General features: G+C 46.6%; 1 protein-coding gene across 1 annotated transcript in view; it reads left to right on the top strand.

The window, feature by feature from the left end:
- The first annotated feature begins 3,103 nt into the window (after positions 1 to 3,103).
- Positions 3,104 to 15,757, top strand: part of CYP2U1 (cytochrome P450 family 2 subfamily U member 1) — a 51,885-nt gene continuing 39,231 nt past the window's right edge. Inside the window, exon 1 of the mRNA XM_073571989.1 lies at positions 3,104 to 3,848. Within this exon, the coding sequence (XP_073428090.1) occupies positions 3,353 to 3,848 (496 nt within the window). The 5' untranslated portion in view covers positions 3,104 to 3,352. The remainder of the gene's footprint in view (positions 3,849 to 15,757) is intronic.

Raw genomic sequence — 15,757 nt, 5'->3', positions numbered from 1 at the left:
GAGGGCGGCAGACAGAAGGCTCCCTATAATATATGAGTATGTGCCCTGGAGTGAGGGCGGCAGACAGAAGGCTCCGGATAATATATGAGTATGTGCCCTGGAGTGAGGGCGGCAGACAGAAGGCTCCGGATAATATATGAGTATGTGCCCTGGAGTGAGGGCGGCAGACAGAAGGCTCCGGATAATATATGAGTATGTGCCCTGGAGTGAGGGCGGCAGACAGAAGGCTCCCTATAATATATGAGTATGTGCCCTGGAGTGAGGGCGGCACACAGAAGGCTCCCTATAATATATGAGTATGTGCCCTGGAGTGAGGGCGGCAGACAGAAGGCTCCGGATAATATATGAGTATGTGCCCTGGAGTGAGGGCGGCAGACAGAAGGCTCCGGATAATATATGAGTATGTGCCCTGGAGTGAGGGCGGCACACAGCAGGCTCCCTATAATATATGAGTATGTGCCCTGGAGTGAGGGCAGCACACAGCAGGCTCCCGATAATATATGAGTGTGCCCTGGAGTGAGGGCGGCACACAGCAGGCTCCCTATAATATACGAGTATGTGCCCTGGAGTGAGGGCGGCACACAGCAGGCTCCGGATAATATATGAGTGTGCCCTGGAGTGAGGGCGGCACACAGCAGGCTCCCTATAATATGAGTATGTGCCCTGGAGTGAGGGCGGCACACAGCAGGCTCCCGATAATATATGAGTATGTGCCCTGGAGTGAGGGCGGCACACAGCAGGCTCTGTATCGTATAATATATGAGTATGTGCCCTGGAGTGAGGGCGGCACACAGCAGGCTCCCTATAATATATGAGTATGTGCCCTGGAGTGAGGGCGGCACACAGCAGGCTCCCGATAATATGAGTGTGCCCTGGAGTGAGGGCGGCACACAGCAGGCTCCCTATAATATATGAGTATGTGCCCTGGAGTGAGGGCGGCACACAGCAGGCTCCCGATAATATATGAGTGTGCCCTGGAGTGAGGGCGGCACACAGCAGGCTCCCTATAATATATGATTATGTGCCCTGGAGTGAGGGCGGCACACAGCAGGCTCCCTATGAGTATGTGCCCTGGAGTGAGGGCGGCACACAGCAGGCTCCCGATAATATACGAGTGTGCCCTGGAGTGAGGGCGGCACACAGCACTCTCCATATAATATATGAGTATGTGCCCTGGAGTGAGGGCGGCACACAGCAGGCTCTGTATCGTATAATATATGAGTATGTGCCCTGGAGTGAGGGCGGCACACAGCAGGCTCTGTATCGTATAATATATGAGTATGTGCCCTGGAGAGAGGGTGGCACACAGCAGGCTCCGTATAATATATGAGTATGTGCCCTGGAGTGAGGGCGGCACACAGCAGGCTCTGTATCGTATAATATATGAGTATGTGCCCTGGAGTGAGGGTGGCACATAGCAGGCTCCGTATAATATATGAGTATGTGCCCTGGAGTGAGGGTGGCACACAGCAGGCTCCGTATAATATATGAGTATGTGCCCTGGAGTGAGGGCGGCACACAGAAGGCTCCCTATAATATATGAGTATGTGCCCTGGAGTGAGGGCGGCACACAGAAGGCTCCCTATAATATATGAGTATGTGCCCTGGAGTGAGGGCGGCACACAGCAGGCTCCCTATAATATATGAGTATGTGCCCTGGAGTGAGGGCGGCAGACAGAAGGCTCCCTATAATATATGAGTATGTGCCCTGGAGTGAGGGCGGCACACAGCAGGCTCCGGATAATATATGAGTATGTGCCCTGGAGTGAGGGCGGCAGACAGAAGGCTCCCTATAATATATGAGTATGTGCCCTGGAGTGAGGGCGGCACACAGAAGGCTCCCTATAATATATGAGTATGTGCCCTGGAGTGAGGGCGGCAGACAGAAGGCTCCCTATAATATATGAGTATGTGCCCTGGAGTGAGGGCGGCAGACAGAAGGCTCCCTATAATATATGAGTATGTGCCCTGGAGTGAGGGCGGCACACAGCAGGCTCCGGATAATATATGAGTATGTGCCCTGGAGTGAGGGCGGCAGACAGAAGGCTCCCTATAATATATGAGTATGTGCCCTGGAGTGAGGGCGGCACACAGCAGGCTCCGGATAATATATGAGTATGTGCCCTGGAGTGAGGGCGGCAGACAGAAGGCTCCCTATAATATATGAGTATGTGCCCTGGAGTGAGGGCGGCACACAGAAGGCTCCCTATAATATATGAGTATGTGCCCTGGAGTGAGGGCGGCAGACAGAAGGCTCCCTATAATATATGAGTATGTGCCCTGGAGTGAGGGCGGCACACAGCAGGCTCCCTATAATATATGAGTATGTGCCCTGGAGTGAGGGCGGCAGACAGAAGGCTCCCTATAATATATGAGTATGTGCCCTGGAGTGAGGGCGGCAGACAGAAGGCTCCCTATAATATATGAGTATGTGCCCTGGAGTGAGGGCGGCACACAGCAGGCTCCGGATAATATATGAGTATGTGCCCTGGAGTGAGGGCGGCAGACAGAAGGCTCCCTATAATATATGAGTATGTGCCCTGGAGTGAGGGCGGCAGACAGAAGGCTCCCTATAATATATGAGTATGTGCCCTGGAGTGAGGGCGGCAGACAGAAGGCTCCGGATAATATATGAGTATGTGCCCTGGAGTGAGGGCGGCAGACAGAAGGCTCCGGATAATATATGAGTATGTGCCCTGGAGTGAGGGCGGCAGACAGAAGGCTCCCTATAATATATGAGTATGTGCCCTGGAGTGAGGGCGGCACACAGAAGGCTCCCTATAATATATGAGTATGTGCCCTGGAGTGAGGGCGGCAGACAGAAGGCTCCGGATAATATATGAGTATGTGCCCTGGAGTGAGGGCGGCAGACAGAAGGCTCCGGATAATATATGAGTATGTGCCCTGGAGTGAGGACGGCAGACAGAAGGCTCCCTATAATATGAGTATGTGCCCTGGAGTGAGGACGGCAGACAGAAGGCTCTGCATCATACAGCTCCTCCCCCTCTCAGCCCCGGTTATGGCTGTAGGGATGTCAGGGCGCATTGGGGGGTGTGGCATAGTATGAGGGAGTGGTTCAGTCCAGCCAATCAACGGAGGCCGTGTTGTTTGGCAACATTTGCTGGTAGCAGGGCCGTATAAGTGCGCTGTGCAGACTGTGACAGGTAGCAGCCATTACCGCAGAGCTGTGCAGACTGTGACAGGTAGCAGCCATTACCGCAGAGCTGTGCAGACTGTGACAGGTAGCAGCCATTACCGCAGAGCTGTGCAGACTGTGACAGGTAGCAGCGGTCATTTCTGCTGCGGTTTCCCGTGCGGTGACAGCCTCCATTAGCACAGCCGGAGCGGCAGGATGTTGGGCAGCGCCGTGTGGAAGCAGTATGTCGGGCCCTGGCTGCCCCTCGGAGCGGACGTGTCCCTGCCTGTTCTTGCCGCCTACACCGTCCTGTTTCTCGGGCTGTACTGGCTGCTGAGCTCCCTCTGGGCCTATTACCAGCTCATCACCAGGAACTCCCCGCCCGGCCCGACCCCTCTGCCCTTCCTGGGTAATTTCGGCTTCATGCTGGTGCCCGGGTGGCTGCTGCAGCTGCTGCAGTTCGGCATAGACGGCAATAGACTGAGCCGGGCCCCAGCTGGAGCCACCAGGCGGGGCGCCTTCCTGTACCCCCATATCGTGCTCAGTAATATGGCCAAGCTATATGGCAAGATCTATGGCATCTACATCGGCAGCCGCCTCATCGTTATCCTCAATGATTTCGACACCGTGAAAGATGCCATGGTGAACCACTCCGAGGTGTTCTCCGACCGGCCCAGTGTGCCCCTGGTCAACATCATCACCAAGAGGAAAGGTAGGTGGGCGGCGGAGGGTCCATGTACTGACCCCAGCATCAGGCGCTAGATCTTCGGTGTCGGATTGTCCATCACGTCCCATTGTTTCTTGGTGACAGATAAGGCTACGGTCACACTTGTGGTTTGATGTATTACGTTGTCGGTCCTGTTTTTTAGGATCTAATGGGCATAACTGGTGTAAATGGGGGTAGAGGAGCAGCAGATCATTGGGGGCTTCTCTGGGGTCTGTAAGTCAGAAGTTCCTGCTGCGTCCTGATAACACATCCCATGTAATGACCAGGGGGCCCCTCTGCTGCCCTTTACATCAGATCTGCTCCGATCTATATTGCACATGAGTTTCATTGTTTCCTACAAGAAAACGAATGAAATTCCCAATCCCAGATGTGAACACAGCCTTATGCCAGTTTCACACATCGAGTCGTACGTGGAATGCGTGGACAGGTCATAAATCTCCTGAATAGAACTTGGCAGCTTCAAGAAGCTATTTAGTACAAGTCATCGTGGTCCATACACAGACCACCGAACACCCATGTGTGACACCTAGGTGCTGGACTTGAGTCTCATTCAGGCTTTTATTTCATTTTTTCACACGTATCTGAGTTACAGCAGATTGTCTTTAGTGGGCAGTGATGGGTGAATACCTGGATGATCAGGGCCAGCCGAACAGTTAAAAAAAGTTTGGTTCGGGTACCAGAACAGTACCCGGACCCCATTCACATGAATGAGCGGGCCTGAGCATCCAGTGTTTGCTATCTTGAAACAACTTGGCACTCAATTGGTGAAGCAATATGACAGTTCCTTTATTTGCATCCAGACAAACAAAACAGACACTGGACCTTCCTCAGCAAATTATTTTCATAGAAGATTACTAGAAGAGGAGCTGTGAAAACAAACCCATATTTTGATGGGTCAAATTGTCCATGAAAGATATCCTGTGATGCTGGATGTGCTCTTCTAGTAATCTTCTATGAAAATAATTTTCTGAGGAAGGTCCAGTGCAGGACCGAAAACGTTCAAAAAATTTTTTTTGTTTGGTTGCAAATAAAGGAACTTTGCTTCACCTATTGAGTGCCAAGTTTCAAGATATTTTACATTTGGTTGGATACCTGACTTAGGCACCTTCGTCTCACTTTCATTGAGTGCCATGATCTACTCATAATACATCCAGTGTTTGCCATGCTCTCGTGTTCATGACAGGACTGTAAACTGATTGGTTGTAAGAACTGGACAGAGAGCTGCAGTTACAACTTCATGACAGCATGACCCCGAGGCTGTGATCGGAGGTAAAAAGTTTACCCCTGATCACAGGCATCGCATCTGATGGGACTACTACTCCCATCAGTCTATGCCTGCTACCATTAATAACAGCGAGAGCAGGCGGTGACTGATAGGAATACTCATCAGCTGGCGTATGCGCTCTAAATAGTTTTTAAAAAAAACACAGCGTGGGTTCCCCTCAGTTGTCAGCTTTATTAAGCAAGGCTATTTATCAAGAACAGAATAATTTTAAAAAACGGTGTGGGGTCCCCCCCATTTTTAACAACCAGCCAATTTAAAGCAGACTGCTGGGAGCTTATATTCTCAGACTGGTAAGGGGCCATGGATATTGAACCCTCCCACCCTAAAAATAGCAGCCCGCAGCTGCCCAGAAAAGGCACATCTATTAGATGCGCCAATTCTGGCGCTTTGCCCGGATCTTCCCACTTGCCCTCTAGTGGTGACAAGTGGGGGTTCCTATTTGTGGGGTTGATGTCACCTTTGTATTGTCCAGTGACATCAAGCGCACTTCTTAGTAATGGAGAGGCGTCTATTTTGCCTGGCTTGTTATCAAAAATACAGGGGAACCCATGCCGGTCACAGCTGCGGACTCACGCTGTCCTCTTACAGTGTGGGGGCCGTAGCTCTCTCACCGGAGGTAATAATCTTATCGCCTATCAGAGCCGCCAGTGTTTCTTGCGCTGTCATGATGGCACGAGAAAAACCCAGTGATCAGGGTGCCAAACTTTACTGTTCGGGTTCTCCAATTTCTAGCCGTGTCTCTTTTTTTTTTACCATCAGTGATTTGTCTCATGCAAAAAATTATATATGATAAAGTGTCTCCCATTCATTGCAGTGTTATAAATGAATGTCACATCGATGGCAACGTGTCATGTCAGTGGTTTCCTCACGCACCCATTATAACCTATGCTGTGCACATGTTCGTGTAACCCGCAAGGAGATATATCTGTTTTTTCCAGCAGCACAGGTGACAAGGGCCAACATAAGTCTATGGGTCTGTGTATTACACGTACAGCGCACGTTAGGCGTACTGGAAAAACACTGATGACACCGGTACTGTTTTTCTCCCGTAGCGGTATTATACGGACATGTGAAGGGGCCTTATATGATGTAGTTGTCGTCTGAAAATGCCCCAAAGATAACAGTGATAATGCTTGACTCTGTCCTGTAGGCTTTGCTCAGTACCTCTACATCGCACCGTAATAGCCCATGTGCTGATCCTAGCAGTGTCTGCACTGTCATGGTGGTGTGCCTGCAGTATATGTTGCCTTCTGATTTATGTAGCAGAACTGCTTCTCCACATACCCCACTATATCGGTGTCCTCAGGAATATTGGGGCGTTAGCGTTCTAGCCGCCCACCCCTTTTTTGCCATTGAGAATTTCAGTCGGGAGAAAGAGGAGTCGCAAGGCCCCCATATACACACGTGGTCAAAATTGTTGGAACCCCTCGTTTAATGACAGAAATAACTTGAATCTGACAAAAGTAATAATAAATCAAAAATCTATGGAAATGAACAAATGAAAGTCAATAGCCCGAAACACCGCGCCTGCAAATTGAGATTCTGATTTGGCTTTTATCCTAAGTCATATTACAAGACTCGTTAAAGGGTTGATTGTGACTTGTAGGATCGCTACTACCAATAGGTGGCGCTGTAGAGTAAAAGTCCTTTCTTTTTGAAGAGGCAATTTGCATATCAAATGGAAGTCAGACTTTGCTTTTCAACCATGCTTCCACAGAAATTAAAAAAAAATAAACCTCATGAAATAGGCTTGGACAGAAATGAAGGTACCCCTGAAAATAATGTGACAAAAGGGACATGTTACATCAAGGAGTGTCCACTAATTAGCATCATGGGTGTCTACAATCTTGGAATCAGTGAGTGGCCTGTATAGAGGGCTACAGATACTCACTGTGCTGTTTGGTGACATGGTGTGTATCACACTCATCATGGACCAGAGGAAGTGAAGGGAAAGAGTTGTCTCAGAAGATTAGAAAGAAAATTATAGACAAACATGTTAAAGGTAAACGTTATAAGACCATCTCCAAGCAGCTTGATGTTCATGTGACTACAGTTGCACATATTATTCAGAAATATAATCTTCATGGGACTGTAGCCAACCTCTCTGGACGTGGCCGCAGGAGGGAAATTGATGACAAATCAAAGAGACGGATAATACGAATGGTAACAAAGCCCAGAAAAACTTCTAAACAGATTAAAGGTGGACTTCAAGCTCAAGGAACATCAGTGTCAGATTGCAGCATCCATCGTTGTATGAGCCAAAGTGGACTTCATGGGAGAAGACCAAGGAGGACATATTTGTTGAAAAAAATCATAAAAAAGGCTAGACTGAAATCTGCCAAACTACATGCTGACAAGCCACAAAGCTTCTGGGAGAATGTCCGGTGGACAGATGAGACAAAAATGGAACTTTTTGGCAAGACACATCAGATCTCTGTTCACAGACGGAAAAATGAAGCAGATCAAGAAAAGGAAAAGAACGCTGTCCCTACTGTAAAACATGGAGGAGGCTCTGATATGTTCTGGGGCTGCTTTGCTGCATCAGGCACAGGGTGTCTAGAATCTGTGTAGGGTACAGTGAAATCTCAAGACTAACAAGGGATTCTAGAGAGAAATGTGCAGCCCAGTGTCAGAAAGCTTGGTCTCAGTTGCAGGTCATAGGTCTTGCAACAGGGTAATGACCCAAAACACACAGTTAGAAACAACCAAGAATGGCTAAGAGGAAAACATTGGACTATTCTGAAGTGGCCTTCTGTGAGCCATGACCTAAATCCTATTGAGCATCTTTGGAAAGAGCTGAAACATGCCGTCTGGAAAAGACAACCTTCAAACACGAGACAACTGGAGCAGTTTGCTCTTGAGGAGTGGGACAAAATACCTGTCGAGAGGTGCAGAAGTCTCATTGACAGTTACAGGAATTGTTTTATTGCAGTGATTGCCTCAAAAGGTTGTGCACCAAAATATTAACCCTGCTGTTATGTTCGGTCAAAAACGACCGATTTTGAACTTTAATATTTTTTAAAATATTCAAGATGCGGTTCTGAAACTTGTGGTTGATTGACTTTTCCACATTTGAGGGGTTCTTACTATGGGTACTTTTTTTTTGTTGTTGTTTATTTTTTGCTCCACAATTTTTTTTATACACTTGCACTGTTCGGTCAAAAATGACCGATAGCCTTTTCTCGTGATCTCCAGCCATTTTATGAGTAAAATAAAGGAGCTATAATCTCATTTTGGACTATATATTACATCTACTACTATTTAACAATTTATTTAGGTCCTTTTGGTCCATGCAGATTTTACACATACATACATTTTCTCATTACAATACTGCTGATGGATTACCTTCCAGTATAGTTATGTGCCAAATATTTTTACCCTGCTGTTCATGTAAAATAGTTCAATTCAGTTCTCAGCATTTCATATTGTAAATTAACATATTCTCTTTTTTTTACTTGTGTTCCCTGATCTAATTTCTGTGAAATGCTGACCTGAAAGAGTACTAATAAATTTTGTCTGAAAAGTGTGTTTGCTTTAAGGGCCTGTCACACTAAGCGATATCGCTAGCAATATCGCTATAACTTGTGATGTTATAGCGATATTGCTAGCGATATCGCTGTGTCTGATACTTACCTACGACCGGCTCCCCCGCTGGTTATCGCTGATCGCGCGAGAACGTCCAGGACCGTTTCTCGTCGTCAGCTTTCTGCGGCGCTTCCTGTGAAGAGACTAGTGACGAGTGGGGAGCCGGGCGGGAGGACGCAGGATCGCCTGGTGTGACAGGTAAGTAGCGACCCCCGTCCCCAGCGATGTCGCTGGTGAGATCTGCCTGTGTGGCAGCTCACTAGCGACCACTTAGCGATGTACCAGCAATCCTGACCGCGTCATATCGCTGGTCGGGATCGCTGGTGCATCGCTAAGTGTGACAGTACCTTTACTCTGAGCTCTTATCCTAAAGGGTGGGGGGTGTTTTATTTTATCTTATCAGTAGACAATTGCCATAGTAGTCTATCCAGTTTCATTTTCAGTCCAGCTGGAGAGAGCAGAGTTGACATATACAGACAACAGAGTTCTGAAGGATCATCGTTAAATATGCAATATGCATAAATATTCCAATAAAGCCATGTTAAATGTTTTGACACAAAAAAATAAAAAGTAAGTTTTTCTTTCCATTTTTCATTTGTTTATAAACAACCAGGTTCACATACAATATAATACTGCAAAAATTATTCAATTAAAACACTTAAATTAGCTAAAAATCAAGACTTTATTAGGTCCGGTCAAAAATGACCGGAACATAACAAGTGTATAGTGGTAACAAACAGAATAGCAGGGTTAAGTTAAGGGTACCATCATTTCTGTTAAGGCCTATTTCTTGAGTTTTATTTTTTTTTTTTTAAATTCTGTGGAAGCATGGTTGAAAAACAATGTCTGACTTTCATTTGTTCGTTTTCATAGATTCTTGATTTATTATAACTTTTGTCAGATTCAAGTTATTTCTGTGACCATTGTGGGTTTTTCTGTCATTAAATGAGGGGTACCAACAATTTTGACTACTTGACCACGTGTGTACATGAGACGGTTGGCTGATGCTATGATGGCAGGTCCGGATGGCATCAGTGTGTTTGGGGACAATAGATGGGAGAATCGATCACATGACCCCAGTGCATCAGCTAGTCCAGTATTTTGCAATCACCGGATACACCGATAACCTGCCATCATCTCTATCTCTTGCTTTGATTAGCCTGGCTGGCTTGATATTATTGTGGTGTGACACACACTGAAACAGTCCAGCTAATCAAATGAAGAGTCAAAGATGACAGCAGGTAGGTGGCAATACGGTCACAGGTTACTGACCTAGTTTAGGGGCCAGAATTCTGTCAATCGACCCTAAATGGAATCTGTCACCAAGTTTTTGGTATGTAATCTGAGAGCAGTGTGATATAGGAACAGAGACCCTGATTCCAGGGATGTGTCACTTACTGGTCTGCTTGGTGCAGTTTTGATAACATGAGTGTTTTCTCTGCTGCAGATCTAGCATTTCTCTGAACGCTGACCTCTGCATAACACCACTGAGTAACAACTTTCTGTGTACACTGTGCATAGGTAGAAAGCAGACAATCAGTGGTAGGGAAACAGCTCATGAATATGGAGGACTTTATGCAGCAGGTTTACTAATTAATTGACAGGTTTCTGTGTATTTGGACACTGACAGAAAACTGTAAATCGGTGGCCGGGGTTATACAGATCAGGTCTACGCAGCACGAGACACCTAGTCGTCTAGTGATAATTTCCTGCTGATAAAACACTGATTAATAAGCAGACCAGTAAAGGGGCCTTTACACACAGCGATATCGCTAAAGCGTCACCGATTTTGTGATGCAGCAGTGATATTTCTAGCGATATCGCTATGTGTGATACTTACCTCCGACCGGCTCCCCCGCTGTCCATCGCTGATCGCGCAGCTCCATTTCTCGTCGGGCACTTCCTGCTGGCGCCGACGAGCGACGCGTGGACGCGGATGGGAGGACGTCAGGATCGCCGCGTCTGAAAGGTAAGTAATGACCGCTGACCGCTGCTGCATCGCTGTGAGATCTGCCTGTTTGGTAGCTCACTAGCGACCATTTAGCGATGCACCAGCGATCCTGACCGGGTCGTATTGTTGTCGGGATCGCTGGTGCATCGCTAAATGTAAAGTGGCTCTTAGTGACACAACACTGCCCCTACTTCATTCTGCCTTTGGTTTAGCCTTCATGAATTCAGCCAGGTATGTCGCCCTCTGTACGTATGCAGGTATAGATCTGTTTGCCGTGCGGCTTTGTACCCAGTGCCTATTAAAGCACATTTTTCTCTGAAACACTGCAGTGTTTCAGGGTCAGACATACTGTACCTGGCTGAAACATGCCAGTCAGTGTCTGATACCTGCTACCTGAGGGTATGGCAACATGCATCAGCTATCAGGTTCCAATCAAGGTCAATTTACACTGCTAGACCTATGGCAGCCTATGTGCACTAGGTGATCTTCCACAATTTATGTTCAGTCTGAAATCATTTCTGTTGTATAAAAAGAGATGCAAGCTGATTGTCAGTATCACACTAAACCAACAAAATGTCTGTGAAGAAAAGTATGCTCGACGACTAACCAATCACCCAGAATTCTGCAATCCATATGACATAGTCCACCCCCAGTACAGCATTGTGTCCCTTTAGCAGCTGTCTCTGTTTTTAAGACCCTTATAAAAGTGACAGAGCATCCTGGAGCTAAGCTATGAGGGTGGTTGGGAGAGACAACTGCGTGTTGGCCAACTGTCCTGACCTCCATCTTCCCTCCTCTTTTCATCCTGGGTACGACTTGTCATGTGACGCAGTGGTCACTGCCCACCGTGTCAAATGGCGCACTATACACCCTCTTGTGATTTGCCTGTTTGATTTGTTACACCTCCACCCCAGATATTGTTCACTTTTGAATCACCGATGCGCAGGTTCTGGCGTCCTGTGCAGTACCTTCTGGCAGCACAGGTATTAATAATAATAATCAATAATAATCTTTATTTATATAGCGCCAACATATTCCGCAGCGCTTTACAGTTTAACAGTTTCAAAACACAAGTCATAAGTAACAACGCTAACAATACAATAATTAAAGCAAAATAAGACGAAATAAGACGACCCTGCTCGTGAGAGCGTACAATCTACAATGAGGTGAGGGAGATACAGAGTACAGGTGTGTATTTACAATGGTGTATTTACAATGAAGGTCCAGCCATCTTGCAGGAGTGAAGGATGGATGGAGATAGTGAATGGGCTACGCACGCACACTTACACAGAGAATGACTTTGATTAGTGAATGTGATAGGCCGCTCTGAACAGGTGTGTTTTGAGGGAGCGCCTAAAACTATGCAAATTGTGGATAGTCCTGATTTCTTGGGGTAGAGCATTCCAGAGGATAGGAGCAGCACGGGAGAAGTCTTGGAGTCGGGAGTGGGAGGTACGGATTAGTGCAGAGGTTAGTCGAAAGTCGTTTGCAGAGCGCAGCGATCGGCTAGGCCGATCGACAGAAATGAGAAAAGAGATGTAAGGGGGTGCTGCACTGTGGAGAGCTTTGTGGGTGAGAACAAGTACTTTGAATTGGATCCTATAATGAATGGGCAGCCAATGTAAGGACTGGCGAAGAGCGGACGCGTCCGAGTACCGATTACCCAGATGGACGATCCTGGCTGCTGCATTGAGTATGGACTGGAGAGGGGATAGTCGAGTGACGGGGAGGCCAATTAATAGAGCGTTGCAGTAATCCAGGCGAGAGTGGATCAATGCAACAGGGAGGGTTTTTGTTGTTTCCATAGTGAGAAAAGGGCGGAATCTAGAGATGTTCTTTAGGTAAGGGATTGTATATGGGATGTAAAGGAGAGATTGGTGTCAAACATAACACCCAGACAGCGCACCTGCTGCCGGGGCGTTATTGTATTCAGTATACTTATGATGCCAGGTGTCTTACCACTTTTTTCGACAACTGTTGTTCATTTGATTAATTATGTACCCTGCTTTTCTTTGGTCTGCCCTATTTTAAATAGTTACCTCTGAACATTTACCAACTACGCCAGATGAAGCATCAGCGAAACGTGTGTGTTGGCTGTGTTCCTGGGCAGCTGGATGTATGCAACTCCATGATCGTGGCTATTTAGGCCTCTGATCTTGTGATACTTTATAATTTTGTCTTATGGCTTATGAAGTATTCATCTCTTTACACCCCCTACATTTGGCGTTGATGTCTACCATTTTGCTTTTTATTACTTCTTTCCTCTTCTGAGTTTATATGTCTGGTTGCTTATTTAGTGTTTCTACTTAGCCTTTTGACTCTATATTTTATATCCTTATGTTTTTACATGCCTCATATATACACCATTGTTTCTCTTTCATCTGCAGCTTTGTGACTTGATTTATACTCCTATTCACCCACCTGCTTTTTTATATATCTATCGATGGTCTTTCATTATATGTTTGATTTTATCTGTAATTCAATAAAATTTGGTTTAAATTTCTCTTTCCATTTTGTTTTGACTAATTGGTATGTGAGGTCACATGATTTTTCAAAGACCCCCATTAAGGCCTCTTTCACACATCCGGTGTCAGGGGTCCAGCGGCGTGCGGCGAAAAGCCGGGCCCGGCCTGCAGCGGTGACACCGGATGTACATGCGGCCCCTGATGCGACTTGGAGGACATTTAAAGGAGCCGCAGCATCGGGAGGCGAGAGAGCAGCCAGAGAGACAGCGGGGGACGAGAGAGCAGCCAGAGAGACAGTGGGGGACGAGAGAGCAGCCAGAGAGACAGTGGGGGACGAGAGAGCAGCCAGAGAGACAGTGGGGGACGAGAGAGCAGCCAGAGAGACAGCGGGGGACGAGAGAGCAGCCAAAGAGAGTGCGGGGGACGAGAGAGCAGCCAGAGAGACAGCGGGGGACGAGAGCCAGCCAAAGAAAGGTATGGAGGGAGAGAGAGAAGGGGAGAGAGAGAGAGAGAGAGAGAGATGCGCGCCGGGCACTTGTGGGGTTAAAACTCACAGTGCCCGGGCATGTGCTGTTGAAAAAGCCGGTCCGGCACTGCAAAAAAACGTTGCAGCCAATGTTTTTTGCAGACGCCGGACGGCGCATTTTTGCCGTATCCGGCAAAACCCGGAGGCGCCGCATGTCCATCCGGCACGATGCGACGATCATTACATTCTATGTGAAAAAACCGGATCCAATTCCGGATCCGGTTTTCACAATTTTCGCCGCATTGTGCCGGATTTAAAAAAGGGATGTGTGAAAGTAGCCTAAGCAATAGATGATGATTAAGCAAAACTTTCAATTTCAACGAGACCAGCCAACCATCTGATTTGAATGGGGGTCTCGCAAGTCTCTCCCTGCCAAGTGATGTCAATAGAGAATATGGTGAGGTCTTTGAAGTTCAACTTTTCTTTTCAGGAGAGTTGGGCTGATTTAGGTTCCTATGATGAATATTTGGTGAGTTTTTTATATTGTAGATTTTTCTTAAGTTACTTGTGTTTTTTACATGCGTTTTTATCCCATTTTTGACACTGCATTTTTTGTTGTCTGTCTTTGATGTGTCATGTTTTAAATAAAGCTGCGTTGTTCTTGATACTTCCTGGTATATTGTTTTCAGAAAACTTTATTGCTACTGCCGTGTGGATTGCATGCGATTTTCTGTGCATTTCAACAGCGGAAACGCATTAAAAACACATGCATTGTTTAATTGTGGATTTTCTACATCTAATACAAGTCTATGGGGAAAATCCACAGCAAAATCAGGGTACCTGAGAAGGTGACATGTTGTGGATTTAAAAAAACGCACTGGAGGTCAATTTATGCTCCGTAAAAAACAAACAGTGGGCATGAGATTTCTGTAAATACCATCCACTTTGCTGGAACTGTAAGGCCATATTCACACTATCAGTATTTGGAGAGTTTTTTACCTCAGTATTTGTAAGCCAAAACCAGGAGTGGGTGATAAATGCAGAAGTGGTGACGTGTTTCTATTATACTTTTCTTCCTCTGATTGTTCCGCTCCGGGTTTGGCTTACAAATACTGAGGTAAAAAAACACACCAAATACTCAATAAGCACGTTCAGTATTTGGTCAGTATTTTACCTCAGCATTTGTAAGCCAAAACCAGGAGTGGGTGATAAATACAGAAGTGGGGACGTGTCTCTATTAGGCTATGTGCCTACGATCAGGAATAGCAGTGATTTGGACGCAGCGCAGTTGTTCTGAGTCCAAAATGCTGCATTCTACATTACAAGCACAGTGAATGTGATTTTATCGGAATCTCTCGCCCACTGTGCTTCTATTTACCGCTGTGTAAGCTCACCCACTGCGTGGATTTACGAGCCACAGCATCTGAATTTCTGTGGATTTTGACCCATTGAATGTCATTCCGTGCAGTGAATCCGCATGTACTGACAAACAAGTCCGGTAATTAGAATACAGTATACAGAACACCACTGTAACCACGCCACCGGCCCTCATAGAATCATAGAATGGTAGAGTTGGAAGGGACCTCCTGGGTCACCGTGTCCAATCCCCTGCTCAATGCAGGATTCACTAAGCCATCTCCGACAGATGTCTCTCCAGCCTCTATTTGAAGACTTCCATTATCCACGCATGTTCGCTCATCACTAATTATTATTGTGTACACATTCATATTTTTGTCCTGCATTTTTTTTTGTGTTAATATTTTTAAAAGGAATCGGTCACCATGTTTTTGTCACCTAATCTGAAAGCAGCACAATGTAGAGACAGATATCCTGATTTCAGGGATGTGTTACTTACTGGGCTGCTTTATGTTTATGTAGTGTAGGAAAGCAGGAGGGTAAAGTCCTGGATGGAGTGTTTGTCACCGAGGTACCAAGCTTCAGTGATGTAAAGCCCAGAAGAACAAGCTCCAGCACTGGTAGTGCTGAGAGGGTTTAAATGGGCCTTGATTCGGGATCTGGGTTTTAGGAGCACCTGGGAGAGATGGGTGGGACTGGCTGCTCCCATATCTTCAATCTAGGCAGGCCCGGATTGGCAATATAACCAACCGGGCATTTTCCCGCTGGGCCGCTGTCACGTGGGCC

Source organism: Dendrobates tinctorius, unplaced genomic scaffold (assembly GCF_039654945.1).
Source record: "Dendrobates tinctorius isolate UK_male_01 unplaced genomic scaffold, ASM3965494v1 ptg000030l, whole genome shotgun sequence".
In the NCBI taxonomy this organism is placed as follows: Eukaryota; Metazoa; Chordata; class Amphibia; order Anura; family Dendrobatidae; genus Dendrobates; species Dendrobates tinctorius.
The sequence above is the reverse complement of the archived record's forward strand: the minus strand, read 5'-3'. Positions and strand labels throughout refer to the sequence as shown.